Here is a 19713-nt window from a genome sequence, read left to right on the forward strand (position 1 = left end):
AACACCCATCCCCTCACCCCATGGCCACATCCAGCACCCTGTTAGTGTGTGTCTCTCTGGTAGCAGCGTTCACTTTGGCAACCTCTGGTCTCATCCAATATAGTCACTGACATCCCTTCTCCACCCAGAGCTCATGAGCAAATTGTTGCGACCACACACGCACACATGGGAGAGCCACAGTGCATGCAGCCCTGGCCCCAGGCAAGCACAGGAAACGTTGTACAAGCCCTGCTCAAGCTTCTTAATCCTGACATGCTGCAGCCATCTGAGGCTCAGGTCTCTCTCCTTGAGGCCCTAAATCAGGCGTCAGGAGAGGGATGGAAACTCAGGACTAACCCTTCGTGCCTGAGCTGTGCCCATGCTTCATGCATGGCTTGGCTCTGAGCAGCTCTCCAGAAATGAAATGTGATCTCTCTTCCGACCCACTCCCTTTTAGCTATTTATCCACTTGAAGAGCCACGATATGCTACGAGAACTCTGAGCCACTACCCTTTCACAGGGAGAGAGCTGAGGGAACGGTAAACGTGTGGCTTATTAAATACAGCAAGTAAGGGCATCCATGTCCTGTGCAGAACATGCAGGTTATGCTGATACTGCCATGTTGATGCAGGTAGAGGGATGGGAATCAAATAAATATAGCAAACTTCAGTGACCAGTCTAAATTTCTGACTTAAATGACATGTACAGTATGCCCAAAGACAGGAAAGCAATGGGAAAATTTTGGACAGGCATGGGAAGCTTGGCTTTAGCATCATTACAACTGACTTGATATCAAGATATACAGTAAAAGCTCCAGAGACACAAGGACTTCATGCCCATTAGATGCAGTCAGGCATTTACAGTGACAGAACAAAAAGAGGATGCGATAATCCTTAAGAATCCCAAAATCTACTGAAGGTAGAGGAAAAGCAGGATCCAGTTAATAACATTCATCTGAGACCCATCAGAAGGAAGCAGCAACACACACAGGGAACCTGCAACTGATGCCCAAAAGTGCATGAGATTTTTAAGAGGGAAAACTTAATGGATCTCCTAAAAACCAGCAAAGAGGTCTGCAAGAACAGAGTGCAGATTCTGCACCTTGTTCCCCTTTTTCATGCTGATTTTTTTTTAAAATTGGTATACCCACACGCTCATGTGTGACACCCCATCTCTTGTAACACCATGCAAATTTTGCAGTTGAGTAACAAGCAGCACAATTGCCAATTGATCAATGTATCCTTGCTTTGTAGAAAACTTAAGCACATGTTCAACATTCAATCCCACTTAATGAAATCTTAAGGATATATGAAAGTGCTCTGTTAGACTGTAATAGAAAGATTACTGTGCTCAATTGCTTTTACATTTTTTCTCTTAAGTTACAAAGAACTGGACCAGCAACATTTTTACATGAGTAGGATAGAAAGTGGCAAAGGGGGAGCTGCCTGTTTGGTGAGGACGATGGGTTTTTTCCATTGTTTTTTGTGTTATCAGTGCCCCAAATATCTAAATTAATTGTGGAAGACTTTGGGCTGCAGTGTCTGTAACTCAAGTGCCAAGGAACTCCCAAAAATGTACCCATGCTGTGCCTGCAAGTGGTGCTTACTGCTTTGAACAGGGCTGCACTTGAAACCTAGGCAGTTTTTATATCCCAAAAAAGCAGACTTTTAAATGCCAATGTACATAATGTCTGCATGCAAGCCAGAAGCAGAAGTTCCTCCACCTTATTTGGTACTGCAACATTAAAACCAGGTGTTTAAAAACTGTATTACAAAACTGACTGCAACCTGTATTATTTTTACCATGGGCAAGTAAATTGATCACTAGTACATTTCAGCTATTTCAGAGAAAATACACAAACTCCTGCTTTCTTAAACATGTGGAAGAAGACTAAAGTTTATATGATTTCGTTGCACTGACAGCATGCAACTTGCTTTACTGTTTTATATGTATATAGCAGATGCTGTAATGCATCATCTCCCTTACATGGCACGTACCAGAGATCTTGACCCATTCTTCACAAGGACCGAAAGGATAAGGCCCTCCTCATAATGAAAGCTGCAGCATACTTTGAGAGAGCAACTGAGTAATTTGAAACCATATTTTCCACTGATTCAGCCTGTTAGTTGGAACAATGACTGATTAAAATCGAAAATTTGTATCATAACCACTTATATTGACATTCCAGATTACAAGGTATGTTACAGATAGGATTTTTTAGTCTTGTTACATATAAAAATTAGAAAGTATAAAACCAGTAATTATTTCAGTTGAGCTACATTGGTGTCAAAGTGATCTGAAATACTAACTGGCTGCCAGTACATCTTCATACAGAATGCACTCAAAATAATTTTTATTACATCTATGTTTTATGCAATTTGGAGTATGAAAAAAAGAAAAAAAATTGCTTGCCCTGTGATACTATTTTTTAGGAATACAGGACAGATGTCTTGTTCCCAAAGCAGACTTGTAAAAAATTAATCACCTGCCTCATACAGGTTAGCTGTATTTGGCAGGTAGGTTAGCTCACCTCATAATGAAGCATCTGGCTTTTGGTAAGGCTGCATTTTAATTTTAACTGTGTTTCATTTCAGCTTTTGGGCACATGTCAACATGCGATCATCTGGCAAGCCTGGAGCAGATTTGCTGATTGGTAACTGTGGTGCAGGTCTTCTCAAGTGCAACCAAAATTAAGTCAAGTAACAACAGTGGTTGACACACAGACCACAGCCTCATGTATCACCTGAACCTCCCTGTAAAGCCCTTTCCAATCCCACTTTTTATCATTTTACCCATCCACAGTTTTCTTTAATATAGCTAAACTGACTAGAAGTCAGGAAACTCCTAAGCATGGGTTTGAATTAAGCAGGCTAAGCTGATAGATTTCAGGAGTGCCCCAGTACTGCCTGCTGAAGCTCAGAGAGGTCCCAAGGAGCACGGCCTTCTGATTCTGTGACACTCCTCCCTTCTAGGCATTATCCCTATTAGATGTGTTTTCAGTGGAAGGGTGTTTCTACCTCAAATTTACTGGGGGAAAAAAACATCAACAGCAGCACCAATTGTCCTTCTGAGAGAGGAATCAATATGCAGATGCAGAGGCCATTTTTTTTAACATGAATAGCTCAGGCATTTGAATCATGTTCCCCAAAGACAAAGATCTATTAGGGCATGAATTAAGCAATCACCAACTCTTGTTTTTACATTATGCCCATTTTTTAAACTTTCAAATGCACCAAAACCCCTCAGGAATCTTTCTGGCTGTTGTTTTTCTCTTGTATTACTTAAGCCTAAATGCTTATTTCTAATATGTTTTTTAAAAAGAAGTGTAAGAGAGAACAGATGACACTACAGGCTCCTGAGCTTTAGCAGATCTTGACAGAGAGTACAAAGGAAGGAACTGGGAACACATAGCTCCATAAACACATCTGCAGCCCTACTACCAGTACCACAAACAACTTTGCTGGGCTGCTGCAACTTGTGCAGGTATTCTCCCAACACACCACTGAAAAGAAATCACCTAGTTCAAATGCTGATTATGTACAGGTTTTTTTGTCCCCACCTTCACTGAACACCATCCACTGACAGATACTCCCCAGGTACACAGACAGCCTTGCACTTCATTTAGACATCTGGAAAAAGCAAGGCAAGAGGGATTTTACTTATCTTGCTTCGGACCTGACTTCTTGCAGGAAAGGGGAATGGCCACTTCTAGAAGGAAAATTCAGAGACAGAGCAAGACATACGGTGTCTGCAACTTTTAGCAGAAGTGGCACAATATTAAGCAGGGAGCAAAAGAAAATGTAAGGAGAAAAAAGGCATAGCTCTCCAGCAGTCAAGTATGAGTCCTGACTCCTCACTTGAGAGCAGTGATACTGCTGTTTTGAGGTATGCTTCCAAAACAACAATCCATTGCCCTTTCAGACAACATGCAGAAAAAACTCTGTCGTCATTGCAAACAATTCACTGAGTAGAAGCATGACACATGAGAACGGAGAACAAAGGAAATGAGGAATAAGACAAGAAAGACTACTACATTTATGTTACGTCTTTCTTGGTCTTCCATCACTTTCATCCTAAGCACTCAGGGTGCATGTTGCTGCTGATGACCAAAACCAGCCCAACAAGGGAAGCAGAAGCACAGAAGCACCACTTCTGTGAGCAGCAGTGGAGGTAATGACTCCTCTGCTTCCTTCTTAGGTGTAGCCTAGAAGGTCTTTGCCTACCACCAGAGGACAGCTAGAAGATAGCCCACATACAGAGAGCAATGCCACCGACTCCCTTGTCACAAAGGACAAGGCAGAAAGGAAACCAACAGAGGCCAAGGAATAGGAAAGCCAGGAAATGGAATCATCATCCCCCTCCCCAAGAGAACAGAGACAGCAGCAACAGGGAAGGGGTGGGAACTCTTTCCATCCCATCCTCCCTCCAGGCCCCCACTAACTTCTGCTTTGCCAGCAGCCAGGAAGTCCAAATTGAAGACTAACCTAGGAAGCTGGTCTAAATCCTTTGGGCTGGAATGCCAGATTGGGTATCTCGGTGTCCTGACAGCTGGGATATGTACTATGGCATCTGTCAGGCTGCATGTGGGTGAGGTATCATTTTTAAAGCAAGCAGAGTGCATCCTCCAAGTGCTGGCTGGTGGAAATTTCATTTGGAAAGGGCTATTGCAGAGGCCTGTCCCCAGGACTGCTCATAAATCAGAGAATAAGTTGCATTTTCGGGGTCATGAAATCTTCAACAGCTGACAACCGCATACTCTCCAGAATCACTCCCTTCTGGACTTGACTTTTCTCAGGGAGACTGTAAACTACCTTTATGGATGTCCTTGTGGAACTATCCCAGGGGACCAGCTTCTTGTAAAATACCAAAAAAAAAAAAAAGAAACTCCCCTTTACCAAAATATGATCTTCTAATGATAAAAAAATGTTATAAAATGTTTTAAATGGGCTTTCTTCCATTTGTTGGATTTACAGAAGCAACAGCAGCCTTAAAACATCTGACAAATAATTTTTTTGTTTGTTTTGATTATCTCTCTGCTAGCTTGAAGTCTGCTTTAACTTTACAGAGGCAAGAAGTAAGAAAGCCAGTCAGCTTGTATTTATTCTTAAAAAGTACCAGCTGTCTAAAACAAGGCTATAAACTGTAGGCTCCCTGTCTGGTTTGTTGTATGATTGCATGGCTTTGTGCTATTAATTGCAACCTGGCTAGCAGGTGCTTGCCAGTGTCTTTATATCCTCATCATAAGAAAGGGCTGTACTTCCATCTGTATGAAAAGGTGACGCTGTCTTCTAAAAAGAAGTTCAGAGCAGCACAAAGAGGAAGTTCATTGTGGCATGACAAGTTGAATCACTTACTGGTCACTGCTTACTCCTCTGCTCTAACAGACCCAGAGAGGGAAGGGGAAAGCAGATAACATTTTTTTCCACATCTACTCCTCTTGGTCAGGTGTCAGATGGCTGTGAGCTGGACCCATGAGGGACTGTTTTCCTTCCAATTCCCTTGACTCATCCAGCAATGGTGGCAGCCCTGTCATTTAAAATGAACTTGGAGCACTGGGGGACTTGCAGGACTGAGTAAATAAGCACTTACACATGCACTGCAGACTTATGAGAAATCCCATACTAGGTACTCAATATTAACCCCAGGCTCACTCTTGCTGTGCAGCATCAGAGCACTGCTGCAAAAAACTTGCTCCATTCTGCCTGGAAAAGCCTTCCTCTGGGCTTCCTTATCCCTTCATCCACTTTCCATCATGAATGGTGAACACCTCTTCGCAGTCGTCTCCTTTAGCTCTTCATTTCTCTCTTCTTCCCATCTTGCCTTCTGTGTACCTGCACAACCCTGTTATCTCACACTATTAACTATTTGTGAAGCTGGGTGCAGCAGAAGGGCTGTATTAGACTGTGATGTTAAATGAATGCATTCACAGCTTACTGGACTGACTGCTGCCCCCTGAAAATACACTGGATTGATTCACAAGGCTTTCTATTCCCTGAGGGGGTTGCAAAAGGTATTAACAACTCTTGGGTCCAGAAGATGAAAGGACTCTGACAGGCACCTGCAGTGGCCAGCATCTGGACCTGGACTACTTGAGCTCATTATCCGAAAGCAACAAAACCAATTGATCCATGGGAAGCAAAGGATAACACGCTCCACATGTTACTGGGGTGCACAAATAGCTCACATGCATGTTGATGCCTAATTATGTGATGTGCAGATGTACAAAAATGCCGAGGCAGCAATTGCTTTGGAGTAGAGTATGACACTTGCTACTCATGAGGGATTTAAAAACCCCAACATACACCTCAAGACCTTTGAAAATCAGACTAGAAGTGCCTACTTCAGATCTTGTTGAGAAATGGCACAGACAACTCTTGCAAGCAAGTCTCCTGGCATGGGCAACATTTTTACTATGCAAATTAACAGACAAATCATTGTGGCTTGCCTGTAAAATGAGGGAGAACAAACTATTCATCTGTTCACAGGCTCAGATCAAATTCTGTATTGGAGCATAGAAGCCACACACAACTTCTACCATTTCACTGCTAAGCAATAAAGTGAAAGGCAAGGCAGCACTCACTGCATTTTCACTATTAACTTACTTCTCCAAGAGGAAAACAAATTCTGCTAGTACGGATTACCTAGAAAAAAAAGGAAACCCCTACAACTCTTTTTCTTCCCTTTTTCTAGCCAATTTATCTACCTCATGCCAAGAAAATTCCTGCCATATTTCACATCAAACAAGAATAAGAATCATGACTTTTGAAAGTGCTTACTAGACTGTTCTGTGCATTTGAATATTTTCTTTCACCATAGTCTTCTATGGGAGTGCATCATACCCTTTAATTAAAAATTCTTAAGTATTTGTATTTTATCTCACAGATATACCGCACCCTGCTTGTGAAAATTCCATCCCAGGCTGCCAAAGTCCTTGACTTATTCCAAAGATGAGTTATTAATGACAGTATCTATAGACCATATCTTTATAATCTGGTGCCATCCCTCCCCAGGGAGCCCAAACTTTAATCTGTCAGATAACTTACCTGCAGCCTAAACAGAGCTATCACTAGCAGGAATGTAATTCCCATCTTGTGCAACTCCTGACCACAACTCTCAGAATCAAAAATGGGAGATAAATCCAAATGGAGGATGTGTTTAAGGTGTTCTGGATGTAAACCCCTTGAACAAAATACACCTTGCTCACAATACGGCTGTAGCTATCAAACTCTATGCATCTTCTAAAGTCTCCACTCACTTTATCTTGCTTCATTCAAAGAAATCCTCACTCCAGTTGTGAACTCCTGCAAATGAGAGGTGTCAACAGGATGCTAGCAGGTGTGATTTTGCTCCTCAAAGTGGCCCCAGGTTTCCCCCTCACCTGGCAGGGCACATTGCTTGGAGACATTGCCTGATCCCAGCTGGCCCTATTCTTACTCAGAGGTGAGGGTACCCTGGTCTGAATCACCAAAGGCAATGACAACTCACAAAATAATTCCCTGAGCCAAGGGGTAGAAGTTGGTGCCAGACACGAGCTGACCAGCACTGGTCCCTGGCACCACTCACTTCCCAATCTACTGCAGCATTTTTAGCTCACGAGGTGCATCGGCTCATTCCACTCTCAAAATGTGTGGCAAATGAGAACAGTGATAGGTTGGGGCTGCCACAGCAGCCAAACACCCAAATAGGCAAGAGTGAAATGTGAGAGAGAGGAATATTGTGTTACTAAGCTCATTAGCCCTCACTGGGAACTTGAAACTGTATCCTTCCTAAGTGCAGAAGGGAGGGTGCAGCCATCCCACAGAAGGAAATCTATAGGAAATCCTGCTGGCACAAAATATGCCTGGGAGATATCATCCACAGCAGCCTCCAGTGAGCAAGCCTCTTGTAGATGATGGAGATATGATGAGAAGAGAGTGGTGCCTTCCAGAAACAGTCTGGAGCAAGACTCTGCTGCCATGGGCAGCCTCCATCACCCACCTGGCTTGCCCCTTCCTCAGGTCAGCACAAACTCCCTGGGCAGGCTGCCATGCTCAGCCCTACCTGCCCTCTCCCAGGCTCTTCTCTGGGTGAGGAGAGGAATCTCATAAACCAGCAAGCATTGAGCATGCTGCCAGGTCCCAGTGCAAATCTCTTCAGTTTTACATGTGGCCCTCTCCAGATTCACAGAAAAGTCACCAGCCTGGAACAGCCACTAAAGCCAAGGGAAAAATTGTTTTCCAACCCTGGATGTCATGTCACACCCTTGAGAGACTCCTGCCCTTCTACACCACTGCTCTCCCCATCCAGCATGCTTGCCTTGGAAATCTTTGATACTTAGATTTTCTGCCTCCTAAAAGAAGGCATAAAGCAGCAGCAAGGCAGCTAACATTGCCTTTAGATCTAATTCTCCTCTGCCTTAGCATGCCTCACAGATACAGGGAGGTATTAGTGTGAGAAAATATACTGGTTTGGGAAGGAGGATGCTAGTGAGATGGAGTTCAAAATGGAGAAGGGAAGAAAAGCCCTTTTCTGCATTCTCCTCTTATTGAAGGTAAAGGGGGGAGAGCTTTAACAAAATCAGAATTTAATCAAACACCTCTGATGCAGCAACAGAAGAAAAACCTGACTGCCCACACAGGGCAAAAAGAACACAAAAGGGCAGTGAAAGTCGTGAGAGCAGTTTTATGACAGGCTTCCCTGAGTGAACGCAGTTGAAAAAACTGGCAAGTATCAGAGGGAAAACCTTGATCTAGAATCTCTCACCTGAAGACACCAGATACTGTCTGAGCTTACATCTGAGAGTGAACTTTGGAGCTTGGGCTCCTTCTGTGTAACACAGTGAACAGACTCAAACCTGACCCAGGCACTTGCAACATCTGAAAACACATTGATTCAGAGATGCATTTTACAGCTTTTGCCAGTCATTGATTTATCAGAAGTTACTCCATAGATTTCCTGCTACTCCTTTCAATAATTTGCAAGTATTTCTGGTTTTGAAGTATTTGTTTATTTATAAGTACTTACTTATTCTCTCACTAAAAGTATTTGTAAGTACTTTCTTTCTTTCTGGAAGTACTTTTCCACCTATCCAACTCTGGTCTAAGTCAGAAGCTTTCAAGTGTTTCCTCAAACATGTAACTCTGGCCAGGGTATCAGTGTCAGCATGGAGAAGCTTTTTCTGGCCTTCTTTCTGTTTCTGTCCTTTTTGGAGAAAAGGATATTCAGGTTGCAATAAAAGGACTGAAAAATACATTAATCCTTATTAAACCAGTAGAGCCAATTGACAGGGCTAGGGCTGGCTGCTTCCTCCCCTCTCCCTTTGTGCCCTTCCAGTTTCCTCTCCTCTTTTCTGACATTTGTTTGTGTATGGAAGCAGCACACTCACCCCTGACAAACCGGGACAGGGGATGAGAGGGGAAATGTCTGGACTCATTTAGTCCAATTAAATGTTGGCATCACATTCAGTCTTTCCAAAAAGCACGTAGGAAATTTTAAACATCAGGCTGGCTGATGTGAGTTGATGCCTCCCTATTTACATTTCTTTGAATCAAACCACAAACAGAGTAGGTATTAATTGTCATCAAGGGTGTCTGCCACAAACCCCTTTCTAATATCATCACAAATATTCTGCTAAAACCTTTCATCTTTTGGTAGATGACTTCCACAATCCCATGTCACTGATGAGTTTTGGCAGAGCTGAGGAGCACACTGTGTTTCTGGCTGACAACTCCCCTCGCCTGCCTCTTTCAGTTGCCACAGCAGCGCACAAATTCTGTACCAGCATTCCCTCCCTGCCCAATGTCATCTCAGGCTCACATTTTTCCTTTTCCTTTGAAAGATGAGTTTGCTAACATGGTTTTACAGCAAATAAACAAACGCTCTCAAGCCCTGCACATGTGGCCTGTTCACCATCTTGAGCCATCCAGTCTTCTGACAAGCTGCTGCTCCTTCAGAAGACGTGTGGCGTCCACCCAAGCAGCATCAACGTGGCAGCAGAGACTGACACCCTCCCACAGACAGTGCCTGGACATCTGTGGGTCCCATGGTCTCCAGGCAGTGACAGATCCTGGGTTCTGCTGCACAGGGGCCCACAACTCAAGACAGAAAGCATTGGAAGTTTAATTTCTGGGTGAGAAAGAAGCAGCTGAGCCGAGGCACAAATGGCTTTCTCCTGCTACTGTTCCTTTTGTTTTGTTTTAAGCAACTAAATCTTGTTCTTCTCACTCTTAAGAGAAGTCCTTTAGAATTAGTAAAGACTAGTCATATAAATGAATTAAATTTAGAGTGTTGGAAAACTAAATGCTTTATTTACAGCAACTGAAAAGTTTGGAAGAATTCATGCAACTAGATTCAGACCTCAGATGCTTTCCAGAGTGGCTGGAAGGGTTTAAGGAACTAAACAAAAGAAACATAAAAAGCCTTGATTTTCTCAACATTCACTACAATATCCAAACCAGCAACATACTTCCCCATTAGTGCTACAGCTCTGCCCTTCAACATGTGCTCACAGCTCTGATTAGATCCAACCTCAACTTAAGGACTCAATGTACTGAGGCACAATCCCAGCTGACTTCAGTATAAACTGCATGTCTGGAATCTCACTGCACAGATAGGCCCACGGTCACTGCTTGCCAGCTGAGCACTGGCTAAGTCATACACAGACAGAGCAGCAATCTGCTTGCACCACATTCACTTTGCTAAGGTCAAGTGGATGCTCTTGCCTTTTTTTTTTTTTATAAAAGCTTGATCCATCCAGTTTAAAATACACTCTAAGGTGTATTTACTCACTTGCAGTAATCTTTTAGGACAGGAAAAGCCTCTCGTCACTTGTCATTTTTGAAAAGATGAAAGGGTGCTCACCACAGAGCACTGAGATGAACAACCTGTGCTACTGGTTACACATTTTGGTACCTGCACAATAGGGTGGCCCCCCGCAGATGCCTTTACAGCCCCTCGACTGCCTTCTGTCTCGTAATGAGCTCGGTGGTGGGATTTCGGCTGCACTTCAATACGCAGTTCGTAAGGTCCTGAGTGAGATGGCAGCTGCCAATCAAGAGCAGGCAGAGATGGGCTATAATGGAAAGGAAAGTGTATTAAAAATTAATATCAAGTATGCTATCACAAACCACAAGCATCCAGCACTATTACTTTATAGACCATGTTTAGCAGTTCATCCTTCATCACCTTACATTTAAAATTTCATCAATATGGATAACGCCAAACATAAGTAATTTAGGAGGTAATGGTTATTTTTTAAGATTTATGGGTTGGGCACATCTAATCGCCCAGATGCAATCCAATTTGTAACCATAATGGAAAAATGTTAAGATGCAGCTTTACAAGTATCTTAATGTATTCATTCTTGAACCAAAAGGAGAAAGGTAGGCAGAAAGGCGCAGAGGAATTAAAGGAAGAGGATTTCTGCTGTGAAAGTAAGCACCAAACCAGCTCAGGAGGAGTTCTGCATTTAACACATCTAATGTGTTTCAACAAATCTGCTCAGTTTACAGGGTGAGGAAAAAAGAAAAGAAAACATTTCCCAGCTTCATTCACAACACAAAACACATCAGGGACTTTCAAAGTTAAGCTGATCTCTTTCTCATTCATTCACTGCAAGGGAGCAAGCTCTGACATCAGAACTTGCTTACAAATCCTACCAATGATGATGCACAAGCCCAAAGAAATTCCAGGTCACTCTTCTGGCCCTGTATCGAGTAAGCAATTAAATAAAGTATTAAGGACTTATTATCATCGCAAGCAAGTGGGCCTAAGAGTATGCAATGGTGGGGAACTGTCATTCTTAGAAACCCACTTCCAGTGTAAAAACACATTTGAAAACAGTCATGAGAGCTTGGCTGTATGAAATGCCAAGTTGGACCTTTTAGTTGGGGAAAAAAAATAATAAAAAACAAAGAGAAAGAAACAAGCAAGCCCTGCTCAGACAGCAGGCCTGAGACAACTTCATTGATCTTAACATTGAAGCAAAAAGCTTCATGATGAAAACATTAATTTTATGTCCACCATATATTCTTTCCTTTGGTGAATCCTCCTCACCAGGTATTCTTCAAAAGCCATTATAAATAGTTAAATGGCCCAACTGCAACACACTACCCTGCCCTCTTATGTCAAACTCAATTATTTTCCCTCCCATCAGCCTGGAGATCTGTACGACTGCCAAGCAGAAGATGATAGTCCTTGACCTCCTGTTGTTGCACAGACCAGTGCTACCTGCCACGGCAAGAGAGAGGGCTTGTCTCACCACAGCCTGCAGAGGAAGAAGCTGAAAAGCTAATTAGGAAGCTGTAGGGCTAATTAGCTTTCACTGCAGCCAGCAAGGAGGCTGGACACTCGGGTTTACCCCTTCCCTGCCTCCCTGCCTTTACCCCTGGTGAAGCAACGACCTGAGCAATGTCAGTCATGGCTGCAATGAGCTTGCTGAGAGGGAAAGGATGCAAGAGAACTTCTGCACTGGATGCGTAGATATTACAAGCATATATTCAGATGGAGACTGTCTACTCCACTTTACTCTCCCTTTCCTCCACACACTAACCTGTGTGCTCCTCAGACATCACAGCTCTCACATCACTCAAAGTATCCCTGCTGTCTCCTACTGCGGGGCAGAGACTTTAACCACTTGCACCAGCTTTTGCTTTGCCTATTTTTTTTTTTAAGTGCTTATTCAGGCCTATATCACTGGCCCATTTAACTGGTACCTGCTAGTGCATGTGTGCGTATATGCTGATGATACTTCAGGTGGTGCTAAGTTTCTCTACATTATCCTTCTTCACTGCTTACAAATTTGAGCCGTGTGATTTGATTCTCTCTAGACACACACTACACACATTACAGGGGTCACCTGAGCCCACTGAGCCTTACTGAGCCCACTGTCACTCGGCAGACACCACCCCCCCTGCTTCCCCAGAAGGACTGGCTGGCAAGTGGTAGACTCCAAAACTCAAGCTACTCTACAGCCCTCAGGACATGAAGCATCCTCAGAAGTAACAGAGGGGACGAGAACGAAGTAGACATAGCCATACAGCTCCCAGCTCAGCCCAAATGGGACCTCATGCAAAACAAAGATGTTGCCTCCATGAGGGCTCCTATCTTCTATGAACACCTGGATCCTGCAGGAGCCAGCAGTGCACACTCTCTGGAGAAACAAGACCTTGCCAGGGACAAATCCTGAATTTGGCTACTCCCCCCACAACCTCAGCCTTGGCTAGAGGCAGAATGCTACATCTCCTGAGCTACTGCACAGACTTTTCCCCTGAAATGGCCAGGGCCCAAACTGGAGGTGAGAAGCAGCTTTTCTGCTACTAGGCATGCATACAAAGAGTCAAGAGATGGCAAAAAATTACAGGCAATTGGCCATTGTATATAGCCACTAGTCTTTGCCTAGCACGTTAGGACACATACATCTGAAAAAGTCTCAAAAATGTAAATCTGGATAAACCATATTTGACTAATGATAAATGACAAAGAAAAGAGAAAAACAGCTGTGTCTCTCCTGGAGATGATCAGCACACATTTTTAAACAGATGTTTCATGTCTAAAGTAAATTCTCACTTGAGGAGCTTTTTGTTTTTTTTCCTGAGGACACAACATCTATCAGATTAGAAATTTTTAACACTTAATTAAAAAGGACAACTCTGACTGGCAGCAACTTCTTCAAGTGAAGAGGGAGGCTTTTCTAAAATACATGGAAGTAAGTAATAGTTCCATAACTAATTACATCTCTTCAAAAAACGAGAATCCCCACAATAAACCCTTTCAAATCAACACCTGAAAATGTCTGTATAATTAAGTTGTAAAATTTATGTTCTCAAATAAAGCCCAAAAATAAAACTACAGTGTGCTGTATTTGCAATCTATCACTGAAATTCCAAAATACCACCTGCCCGATTATAAATTGACAATTAATGGCAGTTTTCCTGATAAAGGAAACCAAGTGATGCATTTCACCGTGTCATGGGCTGGGGCTGTCAGAGCTATTTCCTATGTTAGGTTATCTCCATCATGCATTTTATTTCCTCTAGCTAAATGTGCTTAAAGGAAAAAGTCACCAAGCAAATGATATAGTGGTAAAATCAAATCTAGTTGCTGCAGGTAAATCTAATCAAATTGAAAAGGCCTGAACTACTGCATTGAGCCAGAATCACAGGGAGTGAAGCAGAGCAATTCCACAGGGGCTCTACAAGAAGAGAAATAAAAGGTGTTCCCATCAAATATGTTTCCGTGTATTTTCCTCAGTAGAATTTTCTGCCAACTGAAAACTTGTCCCATTTCTTTCTCTGCCATAATAAATCTTGCCATAGTCCTCCTAAATGTTGTAATGAGGGATAGTTGTTCCAAGGCAGGTTCACAAAACCTGGTATTAGGCTGTAGGAAAACTCACTCAATGTAACTCATTGAGTTACATAAATCAAATTACAAAACAGATGAATAGTGATTTATTTTGCATATACCAGATACACAATATGATTAAATCAAAAACAGATTATCCAGTCTGGTTGACTTCTGCCTTTAGCAGGAAGATTTATCAAGGTAAAAAAAAAAACAAAAAAACAAAAGACCAAAAAAACACACAACCAAACATCCTAAGCACCACACTGGAATACAGACAGGAAGGAAACAAAGCCAAAACCTTCTACTAAACTTTGCAAAGGTGTTTAAGATCGCATGACTGCTATGCATTTGGGATTAAATTACCATTATACTTTCTAAGCTACTAGATGCCCAAGGCTACTTGAAAAAGATGTTTGCAAATGTTCTTGTCCTTAACTCGGCTGCTGTGCAAAAGGTGTCAGAACATTTGGTCTCGCACAGGGACTAACCCTGCCCACTGGCCAAGTACCACAGCATGGAATCACATACCCTAGATAACTGCCTGACAGCAGCATAAACCACTGCCTGGAAGAGCAGACAGCTCAGTGCTCCAGCGCCAAAAGTAAAGCAAGGGACTTGGAAGGAGCACGGCTGAGACTGGGTGTCCTGCACTAAACTCCCTTCTTCTAGCAGGGAGTGTTCCGAAACAAGAAAAAAAATTAACTAGAGAAACCACAGGTCTGCTGAAACTTTTACCAGGCTGATAGCTTGCCCATTTCAACCGTGAACCAAATGCAAATGTGGCTACAATTCATTATTTCTTACCCCAGTCTCACATTGAAGAGGATGACTGTTAAAGATCCTAGTATGTTTTTTTGAAGAATAAGAAAATAATGATGATGTCTACGTGTCCTGATTGTGGTCGGAAAAATACGACTGATTTATATTTCACCTATAAGTTAATGTGGATAGATTTTGCTCACTATTTAAAAAAAAATAAATAAAAAAATTTCCTGTGACAATTGGGAAATCTGGCTGCAAGCATTTAAAATAGATGCTGTGTCCCATGCCAGACTTGGCTGTATTTTGCTGGCATGCAGAGCAAGTAGCTCCTCCGTGGAGTGCATGCAGCACACTGGAATTCCTCATGATGAAGTCTGAAAATGCAAGTCATCATCATACCCTTAATGTAATACTTAACACCACTGTCCTAAAAATTTCACATTCAGAGACAGAGTTGCATGGGAAATTCTGCATTTATTGACTAAGCAAAATAACAAGAAAGTGTAGCTGTGGGAATTGAGATAACAAGTGGCTGGCATTGCATGTCTGCTTGTACTGAATTTAGAATCATGCAGTGCTAAAATGAGCTGGTGAAGGAAGGCCAGTAATAAGATGCTCACAGGGGCATTCAAATTAGCTTAAAAACAGTCAGGAGAAAGGGTGGGGAGTACTAAGTAAAACAAACAAACAAAAATCAGTTTACTCAGGGTTCCAAGCAGTCTTCAGCCTTATAGTACAGCAATCTAATATAATCAAAAGCCACAGTTACCTGGTGGCAAACCGAACTTGCTGAAGCATCTAAATGTTACCTCTGTCTAAATATTATCTAAATGTTATGTAAACACAGCAGGGGAGAGAAAAAGGTTAGAGGCATTTCGGGTTCCTCCCTGTCCACTTCCCCCAGCCCTCAATTAACACTAATGAGCCCTGGAAGATGGTAACTGACGAACATCCACAAGACCCCAGTTCACGGGGTCTTGCTCAGACAGCCTTGCCTCTGCTTTGTCTGAGGAACTTCCTCCCTCTTGCCATCAACACACAAGTTTGCCATGAACACACAGGTCAGCAAATCCAGTGCTGCTGCACTGGTGATTATTTCATCCTCTGATAGCTGGTGCTGTTTTTCACCTTCAGAAAACCCCAGTTTCTTGAGAAACTTCTCCCAGGTAAGGCTGTCCTCTATTTCACTAGCTGGACCAAAACCATCCATTTTAAATAAATAAATAAAAAAAAAAAAAAAAAAAAAGCATCAAGCATCTGAAAGACCCACAAATCAAGAGAAATAAATGAAAAGCGTGCAAGATTTTAAAATTCCAATTTCTAAGGAAATAATATGGTTTGAGGCCTCAATAAATGATTTTTGTGTGCTTGAATTTAATATTGTCACAGTCAAGAAAAGTGGAATCAAAAATTACACAAAAACTAAACAAGTCCATTGATGCAGATAAAAAACAAATGTGCTTTTGCACTGGTAGGCAGACTACACAATCTGTGTAGTCAGATTTCTGTAGTCAGATTTCTGTAGTCAGATTTCTGTCAGATTTCTACACAATCTGTAGTCAGACTTCACAAGTCTGTGAAGTCAAGAACATATATGTATATTTTTGAGGTTGGATAAGGGACTGTAGATAAAGAAAATGTGGATTTCAACAGTTAAAAAACCCCAAAACTGTACAATAAAATAAGGGAGCAAGCTTTTATAAGCCACCTGGAACAGGATGTTTATTCCTGGAAGGTCCTTTTGGGGCGGCACACCTCGTACATGCTATGCATTCAACCAACATACCCAACCATTTCTCTTCCATATCCCCCCAAAAAACAAAACAGTTAATGAAAACTCAAGTGCTACAGGCCAACAGATTTCTTGAATTAAACTGATGACACCTGAAATAAGTACAATGCATAACCTGTCAGTGATTAAGAAACTGTCTCTGAGAAATTTCAGGTTGTGTTTAGTCAAATAAAGCAGCTAAAGAGAAAGTCACCAAAAAATGTGTAAGATAGCCAGAAATCCTGCACTTTCACAAGTGCCTGTACTTTTTTTTTCCTGCACTGAACAGAATTGAGGAGCCACAGAGAAAAGTTACCAAGACGAAGACAACTGAGGCAGCAAGGACTTGAGAAACACAGCCCCGCCTGCTCATACAGAAACTGCCTTTTAGTTCTTAAAATATTTGCTACATTAACTATATAAGAGGGACTACAGACAGAAATTTCTGGCATTTGGGTGACACAGCACAATGCAGAAATAGAAGTACTAAAAAAGACCTCGGATGTAAAAGCTAAAGCAGAATTTCAAAGACAGTTCTTAACTCTATGCGTAAGGATTTTTTTTTAGGTACACTGATACATTTTGGTAATACATTTCCGTCTGGAAAATGTACGATTCTATTCACTACCTCAGGGTTTGCTTCAAAGTTTACCATGAAAATCTCTGCTTCATCTGTAAATATTTTCTACATCCAAAAATACAGCATGAGGTGCTGGGCTGAAACTGAAGCATTGTAGAATAATCACCACCAGAGCTGGGTTACCCTGTGCAGGTAAGGCTGTAGGGCTGAGCTCTGGCCTCCCACCCCACCCTGCAAATCCTCAACAACTGTGTGCAGAGTCCCATGAAGGAATAGAGCCACATGTTCAAAGCCCTTGAGGGGCATGTGTGAGACCAAACCTGCTCCTAAGAGCCCACAGACTGGGGATGGGACTAAGCCTCTGAGCTCACAGTCTTTCTAAGCAACAAGAAGCACGAGGCACAAAAAGACCATGTTTCTATTGAGGCAGGCATTGTTACACTCTTATCATATACTCTTTATTATCCCCTTCCTCCAGGACTTGAAAAGCCTCAAGTAGATCAAGGTTTTAATTACAACAAATGAAAAACATCATCACTGTTAGAAACAATACAAAAAAAGTTTCCCTTTCAGGCTGATGCCTGCTATAAGACCCCGGGGAAAGGGACGGTACCCAGCCCAAAGTCTGCCTGAGCCTGCTCTCTGCTGTCCCCAGAGAGATGGGAATGCAAGAGAGGGAGGGAAAGGCGTCAGTGATTTTTCCAAGGCATGCCAGCTTTTAATGAAAATTGTACTGCTTATTCAGGAAGAGACAGAGGAGATAATCAAATCTGGTTATCTCAAAATCATTATGACCAGGCAGATTTTGGAGCCCGAGTTGTTTGCTGGAAGCCACCCCGTCAGCCCTCACGTTTGAAATATAACAGATGTGTAACATAACAGGAAAAAAGCCCAGTTCTGTTGTGACAAATTCCTAATTTTTTTTTTTTTTTTAAAGATTTAAAATAACAGTTTCTGTTGCGTAGGCTGTGATCCTGTTGACGTCCGTGCTCAGTTGCCCAGCATTTCCATATACATAAAACGAGAGGTATTTTTGGTGGAAGGAAGCACAGTCAGTGTATCTGATTGGTAAAATAACTTAAAATCACATATCGACAGTAACTTCCAACTGCCCTAGAGCACGAGTTAATGAGATCACATGGAAACATATTGCGAACCAGGAAACATATTTTATACAAGACCAAAACAGTGGAAAAAAAATGTTAAATACACAATGTAGTGGGGCTCCGTTTTGTAGACTTCACCTTTCTTGTTTGTGTTAGTGCAGAGGCATGCTGTGTGCCTCCTGATGGACTGAAGCAAAGTGCCTATGGGCAACTCACTGCAACAGAAAGATAAAAGCCTGTTTGGTCAAATTGTCCTATTATTGCCCTGGAAGGCCCTGGCAAAAAGCAGCTCCCCAATGCCAAAGCCAACACCTGGCCTTTCTGATGAATGCAGGATACTTGGCACTTCAGTGGGAGAACAGAAAAGCTTTTTTTAAGAACACAGGAAGAAGGCTCTGAAGGATTTGCCTCATTTTAAAAGTCTCTATCCCAGGTTTGAAAGGCAGCAAGTGCTTACCTCCGGATGGCCTGGCCAGACCCAAAGGGGTTGCTGCATTTCCCAGTGCTGAATTGAGCTAAGGTCCTGCAAGGAGCCTGGGCAATGCAGAGAGATGAGGGGGAGAACAAAGAGGACCATGAATTGTTCAAACTCAGTTTTGGAAGACAGCATGTGGCAGAGAGGTGCTGGCTGAAGAAAAGCGAGTCTGGAAAGGTTGAGAGCCAAGGAATGTTCTGCTGGTTAAAACATTTCAGCTATATGCCCAATTTTTCCATTTTGAGAAAGAGAGCTTTGCTGTCAAAAGCAAGAATCCAGGTGAAGAGGAGGAACAGGAAAAGGGCTGGGTGTTCCATCACAACCTGGAACTCAGATCAGCCTGCAAACTTGTGGAAAGCCAAACTCTTCTCCTGCACCACGTGCTTCTGCATATATATTCTGTAGCCTTCAAAAGACTTCAAAATGAAGACCATAACTGAGACTGGAAGACAAAGTAATGGATGGAACTGAAATTTTGGCCATTGTGCAGTGCTTCCTACACAGAGTCCTCTTGTGAAAATAAATGTAACCAGTATATTGAGTGCTATCAGCTGACAAATAAGGTTATCTTCCTGAAACATAAAAATGGTGGGGAAGGGGGGTGGGGGAAATAACCATCCAACACAAATAGGAAAAGAAGATTGATAAGCAGCTTTCAGATAAAGTGAAGTAAAAGCTGTAATAACGCACAAATTCCTATTCTGTTTTTATTTAC

The 19713-nt window shown here is 42.3% G+C and overlaps 1 protein-coding gene across 10 annotated transcripts in view; it reads right to left on the minus strand.

The window, feature by feature from the left end:
- Window positions 1–19713, minus strand: part of NFATC1 (nuclear factor of activated T cells 1) — a 118762-nt gene that overhangs the window by 87685 nt on the left and 11364 nt on the right. For all 10 annotated transcript variants that reach the window (XM_071736290.1, XM_071736289.1, XM_071736288.1 and 7 more), the window contains exon 3: window positions 10870–11029. In XM_071736290.1, coding sequence (XP_071592391.1) covers window positions 10870–11029 — 160 coding nt within the window. The remainder of the gene's footprint in view (window positions 1–10869; window positions 11030–19713) is intronic.

This window comes from Heliangelus exortis, chromosome 2 (genome assembly GCF_036169615.1).
Source record: "Heliangelus exortis chromosome 2, bHelExo1.hap1, whole genome shotgun sequence".
Classification (NCBI taxonomy): domain Eukaryota; kingdom Metazoa; phylum Chordata; class Aves; order Apodiformes; family Trochilidae; genus Heliangelus; species Heliangelus exortis.